At 45.3% G+C, this 14,508-nt stretch overlaps 1 protein-coding gene across 2 annotated transcripts in view; it reads left to right on the forward strand.

Moving 5' to 3' along the window:
- HOMER3 (homer scaffold protein 3) overlaps positions 1–14,508 on the forward strand; it is a gene marked incomplete at its 5' end in the record, with an annotated part of 299,617 nt that overhangs the window by 160,826 nt on the left and 124,283 nt on the right. For both annotated transcript variants that reach the window (XM_082243055.1, XM_082243056.1), the window contains one exon: positions 1,646–1,767. In XM_082243055.1, the coding sequence (XP_082099181.1) occupies positions 1,646–1,767 (122 nt within the window). The remainder of the gene's footprint in view (positions 1–1,645; positions 1,768–14,508) is intronic.

The raw sequence follows: 14,508 nt of genomic DNA on the forward strand, positions 1-14,508 counted from the left end.
AATGATCTCCCTTCAAGTGAGAGAGAGAGATGCGGAGCCACCTATACTGCTGGGAGGTACTAGAGCCAGGCAGATGAGATGTAAGGGAGCTTTTTGGGGGGTGGGGGCACTCTGTACTCCGCACACACCTGAACTCTGCACACCACGTACTTCTTATCTCGGCACTCTGTACATAGCGCAGCCATAAACACTGCACTCTGTATGTCATTCACTCCTCAACCCTGCAGTCTGTACATAGCGCACCCCTGAACTCTGCAATCTGTATGTAGTACACTCGTGAACTCTACACTGTGTACACTGTATACTTCTAAGTATCTTAGTAGATTCATAGTCTTACAGATACAACCAACCCTTTCAGGACAACCCTAATGTTGATGCAAGGCAACAATGAAATTGAGTTTAACAGCCCTGCCCTTGAGGATATCTATAATGGCACTGTTCATTCATCTTTTGTTGAATTAGAGGAAACTTGACCTCCCCCATATGAAATTTTACAAATACCTTCAATTTAGGCACGCATTGTATGCTCAGTTTGGGAATAATGTCTCAAATTTTTCTAATTACCCACTCATAGGCATATTAAAGTCACAAGGTCCTGGAGGACTCATATCTGAAGTCTATACCTATCTTTTAAATGCCACTATTATTTTTGGATGAGGGTCCACACTCATATTTTCGGTTACAATGGTTAATATCACTAAAGACACTAGTATTGCCCTGCTTAATAAGCCAGTGGAAAATACCCCTTGACATACCAAAATGGTAATATACTTCATGTTTCTAGCTGCCAAAATAGCCATTGCTTCAGCATGGAAAAGTCCAGTTATAGATATAGCACTGATGAAACGTAAACTCACGTGGATCATGCTGAATGAACAAATAGTGAGTGTTCTACATAACAAACAACCTCTATTTGAGAAAATATGGTCCCCCTGGCTAACATACCTACAGGTTCCTGACACATGGAGTTGATTACCTGTAGGACTGATGGATTCACCCTTCCCTCTCTTTCCTTTATCTTTTTCTCCTCTTTTACTTATGCCAACCTTGATACTATGCCTCTATGGCCTTTATTACTTTTCCCTCCTCACCAAGTTACATCTGGGTGCAGTAATGGATGCAAGTTCCAAAACAAGGGAATGATGTAAAGCTTATCTGATGACAGAGCCATTGCCTTATGGGTCAACCTATTGGGATTTATTCTGGTAAAGTTGTATACCTGTGAGCGAAATACTTAGTACACATGCATTGTAGTGGGTGGTTAGCCTGATGTTGATCTCACACTAACCAGAAAATTTGAGTGTTCTATCAGTAGTTCATATTCAGTTACTGTCCTAACTTTTATGCCAGGTTTAGTGTGTTAAGATCCTTATAGTTGACTTAACCTGCGTGGTATGGTCTTCAATAATCCCTATTAAACCCTTCATGTGTTTTGTTTGAATTCCTTTTATGTTACATCCTCGGAGTACGTGAGGATTGTTCGCTGCTCTACCAAATGTCTCCCTTCTTTTTTTTTTTTAACTTGTTTCCTATACAAATAATACCTATTGAAACAGAAAATAAGATTTGGTTAGAGAAAATATTTGTTTTGTTAACTTATTAGTTACAGTAGATCTCAAAATCCTTTTTCATAATATCTCTGCAGGTTGTACCTTCTCCAATCATTAGTGCCAATGGACCAGGAGATGATAAGTTGTTTAGGAGCCAAAGTGCAGAAATGGAGCTTAGCACAGAGAGAGAGCGGGTGAAGAAGATGCTGTCAGAGGGGTAAATACAAAACATTTCCTGATTTACCAGTGTATATTTGGGTACAAGAAAAAGTGACTTAATTGATTAAAACATTTTTAAAAAATTGTATGAGAGTATGTTCATCTTGGTATCTATAGTAAGAAATAAAAAAAAAAAACAATATATTTAGGGTCAATTTTTTGATGTTCTGGTACATTGAGTTAACACACCTGTGTAATGTGCATTGCATCATGCACCAAAAGGGACAAAAAAAAAAAAAAGAAATGTAGCATTTTTCTGAAGTAGTGTGCTAAAAGTCACCGTGCGTTGTGGTTGTGTTGCAATTCATTTGCATCAGAGTTGCATTGTCCTAATATGTGGTGGTGCCATTCAAAATGCGCTAGCACATATAATGAGTGTTACCGAAATACACTGGAAAGGTGCTACAGTTGTCAGACTATCCACCAAGTGCACTTTAAAACCTATCTATGGTCAAAATGTAAAATCATATATTCATTTCCACATTGTATTTAAATTATTTCTACTCCTGCTCCTATTATTCTTAATGATCTTAAAGTTTGTAAACGTACTTTGCATAGATCCCTACACATTTACTTCCCTAAATTATGTGACACATATTCACTATGTCCTGTGAGTATGCACTGCTGTGTCACACATTTCACAGAGTCTGCCTACTAAACTACAGAGGTGCTGAGAGGAGGAATTTCAGGAGGTGGAGTCAGTACAGGAATCACAGCTTGCAGGCAGCAAGGTACCATGGAATAGGTAGTCCTTATAAATTGAAAGTAAAGAGCAGAGGAGAAGCTGCAAAGCATGAAGGTAATCCAGGAGGTTGTGAAAAGAGATGACCAGCAGACCGGCAGCACTCGCAACATGAAAGGAGATTTTCCAAGCAAGCTTATTATGGATTTTCAATATTAACTATTGTTTATATTGTTATTACAATGCTGATGTTATAAAATGAAAGTGTATGCTAGGACTATATGACTTCTTTAGCCACTTCACGCCCTTAGAACATATCTGTGCATTCTCAAGTAAAAGTGGTTATACCCAGAGCATGGCTGCAATTGCATTCACGATCAAAATTTGCAGCTGGGGATGGGCTTTCCTGTAGAAGTATTCCGAGCAGCTCTATAGCTGCCCAGTCACTTCTACATGGAGTAGAAAGGCAGCACCACTGTTCCTGGGCTTTAAGGTGCGATCTAGGAGCCTGGGACTGCTGCGACCTGTCGGTCTGGCTGAACATAGAGAAAAGGCAGGAACATCAGTACCTTCCCCTCCAATGTCACGAATGAAACCGGAGGCGATGAGGATTTTGTCAGTTCCGGTTTTGGTTTGTTGTTTACAAGCTGGTACTGGCTCGTAAAGCATCTGATTAACCCGAACTTAGTTTGATCAGATGCTCATGCATAAAAGCAAATGCGCTCGTAGGTCCTGCTTGCATATGTAAACAGTGATCAAACCAGACATGTGAGATATTGTCACGAACATCTGAGTGAGAGCAGTAATTCTAGCACCAGACCTCCTGTGTACCGCTAAACTGGTTAAATGTGAAGGCTTTTATATCATCTCTGGATAATTTAATGTACAGTAAACCCCCCTCCATTGCGGGGGTTACGTTCCGGACCCAGCCGCGAAAAGTGAAAATCCGCGAAATAGAAAAACCCTATTAAAATTTTTTACTGTCACTGTACATGTAAAAGCTTTTTTAAGGTCTTTAAACACACTTTTAAAACAATAGAAACTCATTTAAACACATAAAAGATACTGAGAGACATAGCAAGAGCTATGGAAAACACAAAAATATTTCATTTTTAATGATTTATATAGTAAAATAACATTACAAAAAAAAAAAAAAAACGCAATATACCGGGATCGCAAAAACTGAACCGCGATGGAGCGGGGGCTTACTGTACTGTAGTTTGTTGACATTCCATGGGCATGTGCAATTTTAAAGTATGAAATATTAGCATGACAGATTAGGTAACTATTTACTCAGCGTGACATAATCTTTTATATTTTACCACAAATTGGATAGTATATTGTTTTGGTGTGCACTAAAATCCATTAAAGTGTATTTCTCTTACGTCCTCCGACAGTCGCCGCCTCTTTATATTCGTCACATATGGGGTATTAGACTTTGCTCCGAAGGAGTAGCTAGGCAACAGAATATGTTAACATTAAAGCTTTTAACATATCCCACCCTCAAGGGGTGGTCCCCTCAGTCAATACCCTCCTACTTCCTGCAACCATATCTCAGTTTTAATGTCTAGCTTGTCAGGAGTGGCTGGCTCTCTCTGTGCTGGGGCTTTCTGCCCCAGACTCTTTCTTCTTTTTTGATTTTTTTGTTTGAGTTTTCTCTCTACCTTTACTTAGCTGTTCTTTTTGTCAGCGTTAGTTAGTTCTTCGGATGAAGAGGATCATGCGGGCTGGGTCTCGGGCTGATCCCCCTGGTCGCAGGTCGTGGGTCAGTGGCTTCCCAGCCTGCCATCGAGCGTTCAGCCAGGTAACGCTCCTGGCACAGTGAACGACCCATCCCTGTTCGGTGCAGGGATGATTGGTGAGGTGGCTACCTCACTGGACGCTGTGCGGTTTCTTAACCCCCATTCTGTGCGTCTTGTATGCGACTCTCCCTGCCTCATGTGCAGCGGCTTGTTCGCCTGTGCGGGTCCCCCACGCCATGTGAGGTAAGTGTATTTATGTGGGGACCTGTCTGTCTGGGGGGGTGTCATTCTGGGACTGTGTAACCTGCCTCTATTCACACTGTTTGTCTCCCTATCTCTCGGCTGCATGCTGTGGGCTGCAAGGGGGGGGGAGCTGTGTGACACTGTGTGTGTCAGCCTTGTCAGTGTGAGAAGCTGTGTGCTGTGGGGCATGTTTTGTGGCATGTTTGGGCATTATACAGCGATCGCTGCGGCGATCTGACATGTGTTTTTTTATACATGGATGACATGTGTGCATTACTGTACTGTGGAGCGGCGGTTTCGGCGCCAAACGGCGCCATTTTGCCTACACTCGCTCCGGCCGCATGTTCTACATGCATGGCGGCCATTTTCTTGTAGCCTCCCATAGGCTTTCATAGAGCGCCCTGGCAGCATCACTTCCTCTTCTCCAGGAACACCGATCGAGGCAGCAGCAGCGGCGAGGGTCTTCTCAGGTTTTATCCTTCTGTTCTTGCTATCCATTGCCTGTGTTAAGTTTAATATTCCCTGTGGGGGTCTCATTGTGCTTGTGTGTGGTGGGCTGCGCTCGCCGCGCTTGATTAAAGGGGCAGTTAACCCTTTATTATCCGGCATTTGTTATAGGGGCAATGGATTCTCAGGAGGGCAAATTTCCTACCGCCTTGGTGGAAAGCCAGGGGACCGCTGTTTCCCCCCCAGGGGGGGATTTAGCCACTATTGTGGCTGGCCTTGCTGCTCAGGTGCAGATGCTGGTGGCTGCTCAATCTACTAAAAGACCCAGAGTTGCTCTTTCCTCTGATTCTGAGGGTGAAGGTGATGGGGCTGCTATGGCGGGGGCCTCCTTATCGGGGTCCCGCTCCTCCCTGGATCTTGTGGGGTCCGAGGTGGAGGCTGAAGTTGAAGGGGTTGATAATTCTCCCCCTGGCTCGCCTGAAGAGCTTGCAATCATGGATGAATTGATTGCTTCCATAAAGCAAACGCTGCGTTTGCAGCATGAAGTGTGTCCCCCCGCTGCCTTGGCGGCTTATGGGACGCAGAGAAAACGCAGGACGCCGCAGGTTTTTCCCTGCAATGATGATTTTCAGCGCGCTGTTAAGGAACAATGGCGCAATCTGCGCAAACCTTTTGCTGTACCAAGTAGGTTCAAGCTGCGTTATCCTTTCTCGCCTTCCACTGATGAACGGTGGTGTGTGCCACCCCCAGTGGATCACGCAATTGCGGTTTTAAACAAATCCACTGCGATTCCTGCGGAGGATTCCCCTGTGTTCCGTGATGCCACGGATAGGAGATTGGAGTCTCTTGCCCGTCATACTTATTCTGTTACGGGTTCTATGCTTAAGGCTCTGTTTGCTTCTCTCATGGCGGCCCAGGCGATCGCAAGTTGGACGCAGATGCTTAGGCGCGTCCTAGTGGCCGATTCGGCCTCGCCGGCGACCCTGGATATGGTGGATCAAATCCACCAGGGTGTCATGTATCTGTGTGATGCGGACCTGGACCTGGTTCCGTTGGCTGCACGTGTGCACAGCGTGGCGGTGTTGTCTCGCCGCCTGGTTTGGTTAAAATGTTGGTCGGTGGACCAATCTTCACGTAAGACCTTAGCCAATCTGCCTTATGATGGGTCTCGCCTTTTTGGGGAGTCCTTGGATGTGTTGATTAAGGGGATCACCGGTGGTAAGAGCACTCTCTTGGCCCATTTCCCCAAGGCTAAGGGGGCTTCTGGGAAGAAGCATGCTAATTTTCGGCCCCCTCAAGGTTCCTTTCGTGCCTTTCGGCCGCACTACAAGGGCAAGCCGTTCAAAGGTCAAGGCTCTCAGAAGAAGCCCTGGTCTGGTAAACAGAAGTCCGGTCAATCCGGATCCGCAGCCCATAACAGTGCGGCCTGAAGGGGCGCCCTCACCCAGTTTTGGGGTGGGGGGACGCTTGCTCGGTTTTCTTCAGCCCTGGTTGGCCCGTGTGCGGGACAGATGGGTTCAGGAGATCGTTTGATCTGGTTACAAGATCGAGTTTCTTTCTCGGCCGGAGAGCAGATTTTTTCCCTCAAATCTTCAACTGTCTCCAGAGCGTTTGCGGGACCTACACCTGGCGGTGCGGGACCTGAGGGCTCAGGGAGTGGTGGTTCCGGTGCCTCATCGGGACAGATTTCGGGGGTTTTATTCCAATCTGTTCACTGTGCCCGGAAAGGAGGGCAAGGTTCGTCCAATTCTGGACTTGAAGGCTCTGAACCGCTCTGTGCGGGTTCGCAAGTTCCGCATGGAATCCCTGCGGTCGGTGGTGGCTGCCCTGGTTCCGGGGGAATTCATGGCCTCCATCGATTTGAAGGATGCGTATCTTCACATCCCCATTTTCGAGGGTCACCAGAGGTACCTTCGATTTGCCATTGCGGAGTATCACTACCAGTTCGTGGCGTTGCCTTTTGGTCTCGCCTCGGCTCCGCGGGTCTTCACCAAGGTGCTTGCATCGGTTCTGGCATTGTTGAGGGCCCAGGGCATTTCTGTCCTGGGGTATCTGGACGACATTCTGATTCGGTCTGCGACCAGCCAGGGTCTGGAGGAGGACCTGTCTGTCACGATGCAAACTCTACAGGAGTTTGGTTGGACGATAAATTTTCCAAAGTCGACGCTGAGTCCGTCGGTTCGTCTTCCCTACCTGGGAATGATTCTGGACTCGGTACAGGCGAAGGTCTTCCTGCTGGAAGACAAACTCAGAACTCTTCAGGAGGAAGTCAGGTCCCTCAGGGACGTTCCGCACTCGTCTCTAAGGACGTGCATGAGATGTCTGGGATTGATGGTCTCGGCCTTCGAGGCGATTCCCTTCGCCCAGTTTCACACGCGGGGTCTCCAAGCGGAGATCCTGTCCAAGTGGGACGGGCGACCTCAGTCTCTGGATCTTCAAATCTCGTTGAGTCATCGCACCAGAAGAGACCTTCTGTGGCGGCTCCAGTCCCCGATGGTGTCCGGGGGCAAGTCGTTTCGTCCTATCTCGTGGACGGTGATCACCACGGATGCCAGCCTGTCGGGCTGGGGTGGTGTTCTGGGCGTTCTGTCCACCCAGGGGACTTGGTCGGAGGGGGAGTCCTCCCTTCCGATCAACATTCTGGAATTGCGTGCGATAAATCTGTCTTTATCGCTGGACGGACCGGCTGCGGGGCTGCCCGGTTCGGGTGCAGACGGACAATGCCACGGCGGTGGCCTACATCAACCACCAAGGGGGCACCAGGAGTGCCCGAGCGGCTCGAGAAGTGGCCGACATTCTGACTTGGGCCGAGACTCATGTCCCGGCGATAACGGCGGTTCACATTCCGGGGGTGGAGAACTGGCAGGCGGACTTTCTGAGTCGCCAGACCCTGGATCAGGGGGAGTGGTCTCTCCACCCGACTGTCTTCCAGATGTTGTGCGCGAAGTGGGGTCTTCCAGATGTGGACCTGTTCGCGTCTTGTCTCAACAACAAGGTGAGAAGGTTCGTGGCAAGGACGCGCGACCCTCGGGCAGACGCGTCGGACGCGTTAGTGGCCCCGTGGCATCAGTACAGGCTGATGTACGCGTTTCCACCGATTCAGTTGCTGTCCAGGTTCCTTCGCAGGTTACACTCGGAACGCAGCACGGTGATTCTTGTGGCACCGGACTGGCCTCGCCGGTCCTGGTACGCAGACCTCGTGAATCTGGCGGTCGACGCCCCGTGGCATCTGCCTCTTCGAGACGATCTCCTGTCTCAAGGTCCAATATACCATCCTGCTTTACAGTCGCTGGCTTTGACGGCCTGGCTGTTGAGACCGAGGTCCTGAGGGAGAGGGGTCTCTCCCCAGAGGTCGTTCATACCTTGATCAACGCGAGGAAGTCTTCCTCGGGGAAGGTTTATTACCGTACTTGGAAGGCCTATTTTGCTTGGTGTGAGTCCAGGGGATTTTCTCCCCGCACATACTCGGTTTCCCGAGTGCTGTCCTTCCTTCAAACGGGTGTCGATCAGTGTTTGGCGCTGGCTACGATAAAGGGTCAGGTGTCTGCGCTGGCCGTTCTGTTACAACGTCCTGTGGCTTCCAACTCCTTGGTTGGCACTTTTGTTCAGGGTGTGCGGCATCTGGTTCCTCCTAGGAGGGATCCTCTGCCCCCTTGGGACTTGAATCTCGTTCTATCTGTGTTGCAACGTGCTCCTTTTGAACAGATCAGGGAGATCTCGTTGTCTATGTTGTCCAAAAAGGTCGCCTTTTTGGTGGCGATCACTTCGGCTCGCAGAGTGTCGGAGCTGGCAGCTTTGTCCTGCAAGTCTCCGTATCTGGTTGTTCATTTGGATAAGGTGGTCTTGCGACCTAATCCTTCTTTTCTTCCGAAACGAGTTTCGGAATTCCATCTTAATGAGGATATTGTCTTGCCTTCGCTGTGCGCGAAGCCTAAACATCCAAAGGAGGTGAGATTACATTCTTTGGATGTTGTTCGGGCGATAAGGGTTTACCTTAAATCGAGTCTTTTCGAAAGACGGATTCCTTGTTTGTTCTTCCAGAGGGTCCTCGGAAGGGCATGGCAGCGTCGGCCTCTACCATCGCCAAATGGATTAGGCAGACCATTGAACAGGCCTATGCTTTGCAGGGGAAGGTTCCCCCTGTGCCTGTGAAGGCGCACTCTACTAGATCTCTGAGTACGTCTTGGGCCTGTCGTCATGGGGCTTCTGTAGCCCAGGTGTGTAAGGCGGCGACTTGGTCGACCGTGCACACTTTCACAAAATTCTACAAAGTAGATGTTCAGGCATCGGCGGATGCTTCCTTTGGCCGCAAGGTTCTTAGTGCGGCGATTCCCTAGGGTCCCTTGTGGGGACCACTGGCTGTTGGGATAAGTTTTTTATCCCCTGGTTATTTGTTTTTTCCTGGGTTGTTGCTCCTGTTGAGCACCTGTTTTTTCTGTTGCCCAGCTGGGTTCCTTCCTTTGGTAAGGTTCCTTTCTTTGATGCGGAGACTGCGTTGCCTTTCGGCGCGGATGCGTTTCCCAACCCTCATGATTGCACTGCTTTGGGACGTCCCCATATGTGACGAATATGAAGAGGCGGCGACTGTCGGAGGACGTAAGAGAAAACGGAATTTTTGTAAAATCTTACCTGTAAAATTCCTTTCTCTGAGTCCTCCGACAGTCGCCGCCCCCGCCCCTCTTTTGGGGTTTGGTTGTATACTCTACTGCTATTCCACTAAAACTGAGATATGGTTGCAGGAAGTAGGAGGGTATTGACTGAGGGGACCACCCCTTGAGGGTGGGATATGTTAAAAGCTTTAATGTTAACATATTCTGTTGCCTAGCTACTCCTTCGGAGCAAAGTCTAATACCCCATATGTGACGAATATGAAGAGGCGGCGACTGTCGGAGGACTCAGAGAAAGGAATTTTACAGGTAAGATTTTACAAAAATTCCGTTTTTTTTTTCAACATTTGCGTTTTAAAAATGGCTGCGCAAATATTGTGCGACATAAAAGATTGCAGTTTTCACCATTTTATTCTCCTGGGCCTCTCATTTTAAAAAATGTATAATGTTTGGGGGTTCTAAGTCATTTTCAAGCAGGTTTTAACATATGTGACAAATGTCAGAATTGACCTGGGCAGAAAGTTAACTGAATGTTTATATTATGCCAAATGCAGGACTTTAACTCAGGTGAATCTGTGCAACCCAATGCTGCAATGTATATGGGGGACAATGGAATATACAAAGGAAAAGGGTGATGCAGGAATCAGTAAAGCACACTTGGGGGGCTGTTTATAGTGGAGAATTGATATCACCTTCCACTCTCCACTGGACACCATAGTGTTTGCATTAAAGTGCATATTCATAAAATGCAGGCTGCAGTGTGGAGACAGTGGTGTCCCATGGAATGTTCTTTACATACTTTAGAACACTATAATTTTGGTGAGTCTGCCATATGACTTTCACAGGTCATGTGACTGGGCTCTCCTCCTCATAGCTTTTTTACCCCACACACAAATGGCATGACTTTGCTTTATAAATGTATCTTTGTGTTTTTAAATGGAGCAGTATGGCAGGGATGAAACCATACCACTGCCTTTACTAGAATCTGTTACTCTTTTTTTAACACGCAGTGCAAGTTGCAAGCGGGATTGTGTATATAATGCAACAGAAAGATGGAAGCAGGATAGCCATTGAAAAATTTAGGATATCAGTATCTAGAGTAATATTTGTAAATGCAAACTTTCCTTGTCTGGAGTATACAGTTCTGGGTTTGTACTATATGGTATCTGTATATATGATGTACAAAGTGTAATTTCTGAGTAAACCAGCCTTTGCTGCTAAATGTTTCTCATTCTTGCTTCGCTTAAAATTAACAGTTCATTCTACTCATTATACTCATGTCTCTGATGACAGTCTTTTTGTGTATATAAGAAATTATGGCCAATTTTAGAACGACAAAAAATATACATGATTTTCTGTACTTTTCTTCACATTTGAAACAATTTTGGTATTGTAAGGCGAAGAAGAAGAATACTCTACCTTTTGTAAATAATATACCTTACCGATTTTGATCTACTACGTCTGTACTTGTTAAAGTGTCCAATCCGTCCAAAGGAAAGCATAACTAAACCCTACACAAGGTTTGGGGCCCCCAGTAGCTCTTGCTATAATAAGCAGTGTGCTCAGCATATTTGCACATTATGGCATACTTACCTTGCAAAGTGCGTTTCTTCAGTGGTGTTATGACTTCACTCTCCCTTGTTGCTTTGTGGCTCGCGATTTCAACCTCTGCCGGCCTTTTTATCGAATATGGGGTCTTTGGTTATCTTCATTGGGCAGGCTGGGATGACATAACTCCTGCACATATACATGGGAGTTACTTTGTCCTGGAACTAATAATGCTGAGACAGTACACTGAGCTGTGCATGCTTGGCTCACTGTACAATTAGAAAAAATGTGCAGGAAGGCAGAGAAGAATTTTTGGCAGAACAAACAATGTAGAGTCTCTTCTATCTTTAAAAAGGTAATTGCTCTTTTACTCTCTGTAATGGTACCCAGGGTTGCACCTTGTATCCTCTTATCTTTGTCTTAACTTTAGAACCACTACTGATCCAGATTAGGCCAACCCTAACATCCACAATATTAACACGAAAGGGAGTACCCACAAATTAGCAGATACGTGGATGATCTCTTATTTTTCATAACACACTCAGGTCACACTAGGTCACTCCACCTAATCTCCTAATAGAACTTCAAACCTATAGTAGTCATTCCAATCTTAAAAATAACCTTCAAAAATCTGAGGCGCTTAACATCACTGTCCCTCAACCAGTGATTCAATCCCATTTCCCATTCAACTAGGCACAAAACAGCCTAAAATATTTAGGTATTTAACTTACACTCTCAATGGGAGATATCTTCAGCTCTAACTTCCTTCCATTCTTGTCCCAGATCTGGAAAGATCTAGCCAAATTAATGTCTTTGTAGTGTTCTAAAAATAATGTCTTTCCTAGATTTCTATGTTTATTCCAAACTCTACCAATATGGATACCTAAGGCATTTTTGGGGCAGGTGGGGAGGGAATTTGGACAATTCCTATGGGTGGATCAGGTGCATAGACTCAAGCATTCCTTATTGACTTACCCCAAAGGTAGGGGAGGATAGGATTCCCAGAAATGGTCAAGTACCATAAAGCAACCCATCTGAACCGTGTCCTAGAGTGGTGTACAGCAAAGTCTTCTAAATGGTGGGTCCAGATGGAGAAGGCTGTTATGGAGATTCCCCTCGGAGGTCTCCCTTGGGTGGCCCCAGACATTCCCAGGGCTTTATATAATCATTCCATGATAGGCATTACCCTAAAATTGATCAAACAAGATATAAAACAGGTTTTCTTTGTTCAGATGCCCTAGCGTATGACCCAAGTAATCGATCACCCATGGTTCACCCTGGGCCTACAAAAAGGGATACAGTAAACCCCCCTCCATTGCGGGGGTTACGTTCCGGACCCAGCCGCAAAAAGTGAAAATCCGCGAAATAGAAAAACCCTATTAAAATGCATTGTAGGCATGTTTTTTTTTTACGGTCACTGTACGTGTAAAAGCATTTTAAGGTCTTTAAACACACTTAGAAACTCATTTAAACACATAAAAGATACTGAGAGACTTAGCAAGAGCTATGAAAAACACAAAAATATTTAATTTTTAATGATTTATATAGTAAAATAACATTACAAAAAAAAACGAAATATACCGGGACCGCAAAAACTGAACCGCGATGGAGCGGGGGTTTACTGTATTCCTTTCCCATCCAAACTAAGGCACCTGCAGACTACATCATATTGGGATACTTTTTCAGAACTGCAAAATATGTTCAACCCCTCCTTTCTGGAAAGCCATGCCACTATGCCAGTTCTCTCACAATTTGACAGTAAAACTAAACCCTTGCTTCCTCTCACCCAGTTTAAACAGATCTGTCATAACTAATTCAACATGGCTTGTCCCAATCCTATTGAATTATTTTTAGGCTGCCTGACATGGCCACCCCAAATTTCCTCTCAAAATGGGAAAGGGACCAAAATCGCACATTTTACAAATAAACAAAAAGTCAGAATCCTCCAGATGACTCATAGGGCTTCCATCTCGAGTCATCTTATACAAAAAATAGGATACAAAATCCTTTCCCAGATGGTATAGGTTTCCCACAACATTGTTCAAACTTTACCGCAGTTCCCCTCAATTTGTTGGAGGTGCCAATGGGAAGAAGGTGCTCTTCTTCAATTACTCTGGTCCTGTTCAAATATACAAAACTTTTAGAATCAGGTGAAACAGATCATTTATAGATTAACAGACATACAGATGCAAGATGACCCAGCAGCTTCCTCCTTTCTTTGGCTCTGTTATCTAAAGAGATTTAAACATTCCCTTCTCATACATTTACTGAATGTGGCAAAATCGTGTATCCCACCATATTAGAAGCAATGCACGGCACTACCAATTAGCCTCTGGTTTTCAAAGATTCACAAAGTACATATGATGGAGTAATTGATGGCAACGGCCAAAAACAGAGGAGAACAGTTTCGTAAAAGGTAGTTTTACTAGACTGAGTTCACCTTCTCCACAGACTACCAAACCCTACTGTCAGCATCCAGTTAGATCATCGGTCCTGCTGCAGCTTCTTATATCAATTATCCAATTCAAGGAACACTGCGCACCATTCCTAACCCCCTTCTCTAGTTTTTTCCCTGCCATACCCTCCAGCTAGCACCCTCTCTCTCTCCCCTTTCCTTATCCCCCCTTTTTCCACACAACACCCCCCTTTTTTTTCCTTTTTTTCTTATTTCTCCATTTAACCCTCTTTTTTTTATTGTCTTCTACCTTCCCCATATTGTTAACAGTCATACTCCTAGAAACTGTAAATGGACTGCTCAGGGTTTGCACTGCTGTTAGGCGACGCACTAGGTCAGAAAAATTATTTTCTCAATTGTTACTGTGATGGTCAGTTTGTCTCATGCTTCATGTTATTTTTCTGAGCTGTTGACCTCTTCACTGATGATTGCACCACTACGTTTTTTTTTTTGCCCTGGAATCTCTGTATGGCTGAAAAATGTAAAATAAAGAATTTAAAGAGAAAATTGCCAGCATTTGTGTTTCAAATCAATTTTAGTTTCACTTTAAAAGAAACCTGTACTGAGAAAATACCGTATGTAGGCCACATTGCTGACATTTCCTTCTGAAAATAGAAGTTTCCTGACCGTCTTGGTGATCCAGTGGTTTCAGTAATTCTGAGCTCTGTAATTCTGAGCTCTGAACTTGAACAAGTATGCAGACTTCACTTTACCATACACATAAATATTACACTAAACAGCGTGAATGAATGAATCTCCTGCTGCTGGCTCTTGTATTCTGATAGCTGGCACTCGCAACTCTCAGAATACCTAAATTATAGAGACTGCAGCTGGTTGTCACTTTTTGGCCAACTTTTTTCTACCCGACTTCTTTGATTAATAATCTGAAGTTTGTTGAGCTGGGTGGTTTCAGTAGGGCCAGCATCAGCTTGAACTTAAAGTCATGTATGGTCAGCTTTCGACTTTCTAATCTGAATGTTTGTTTAGGTCAGTGACTCAGAATCTATTTCTGCCA

Source organism: Pelophylax lessonae (genome assembly GCF_965119305.1).
Source record: "Pelophylax lessonae genome assembly, chromosome: 1".
Lineage (NCBI taxonomy): Eukaryota > Metazoa > Chordata > Amphibia > Anura > Ranidae > Pelophylax > Pelophylax lessonae.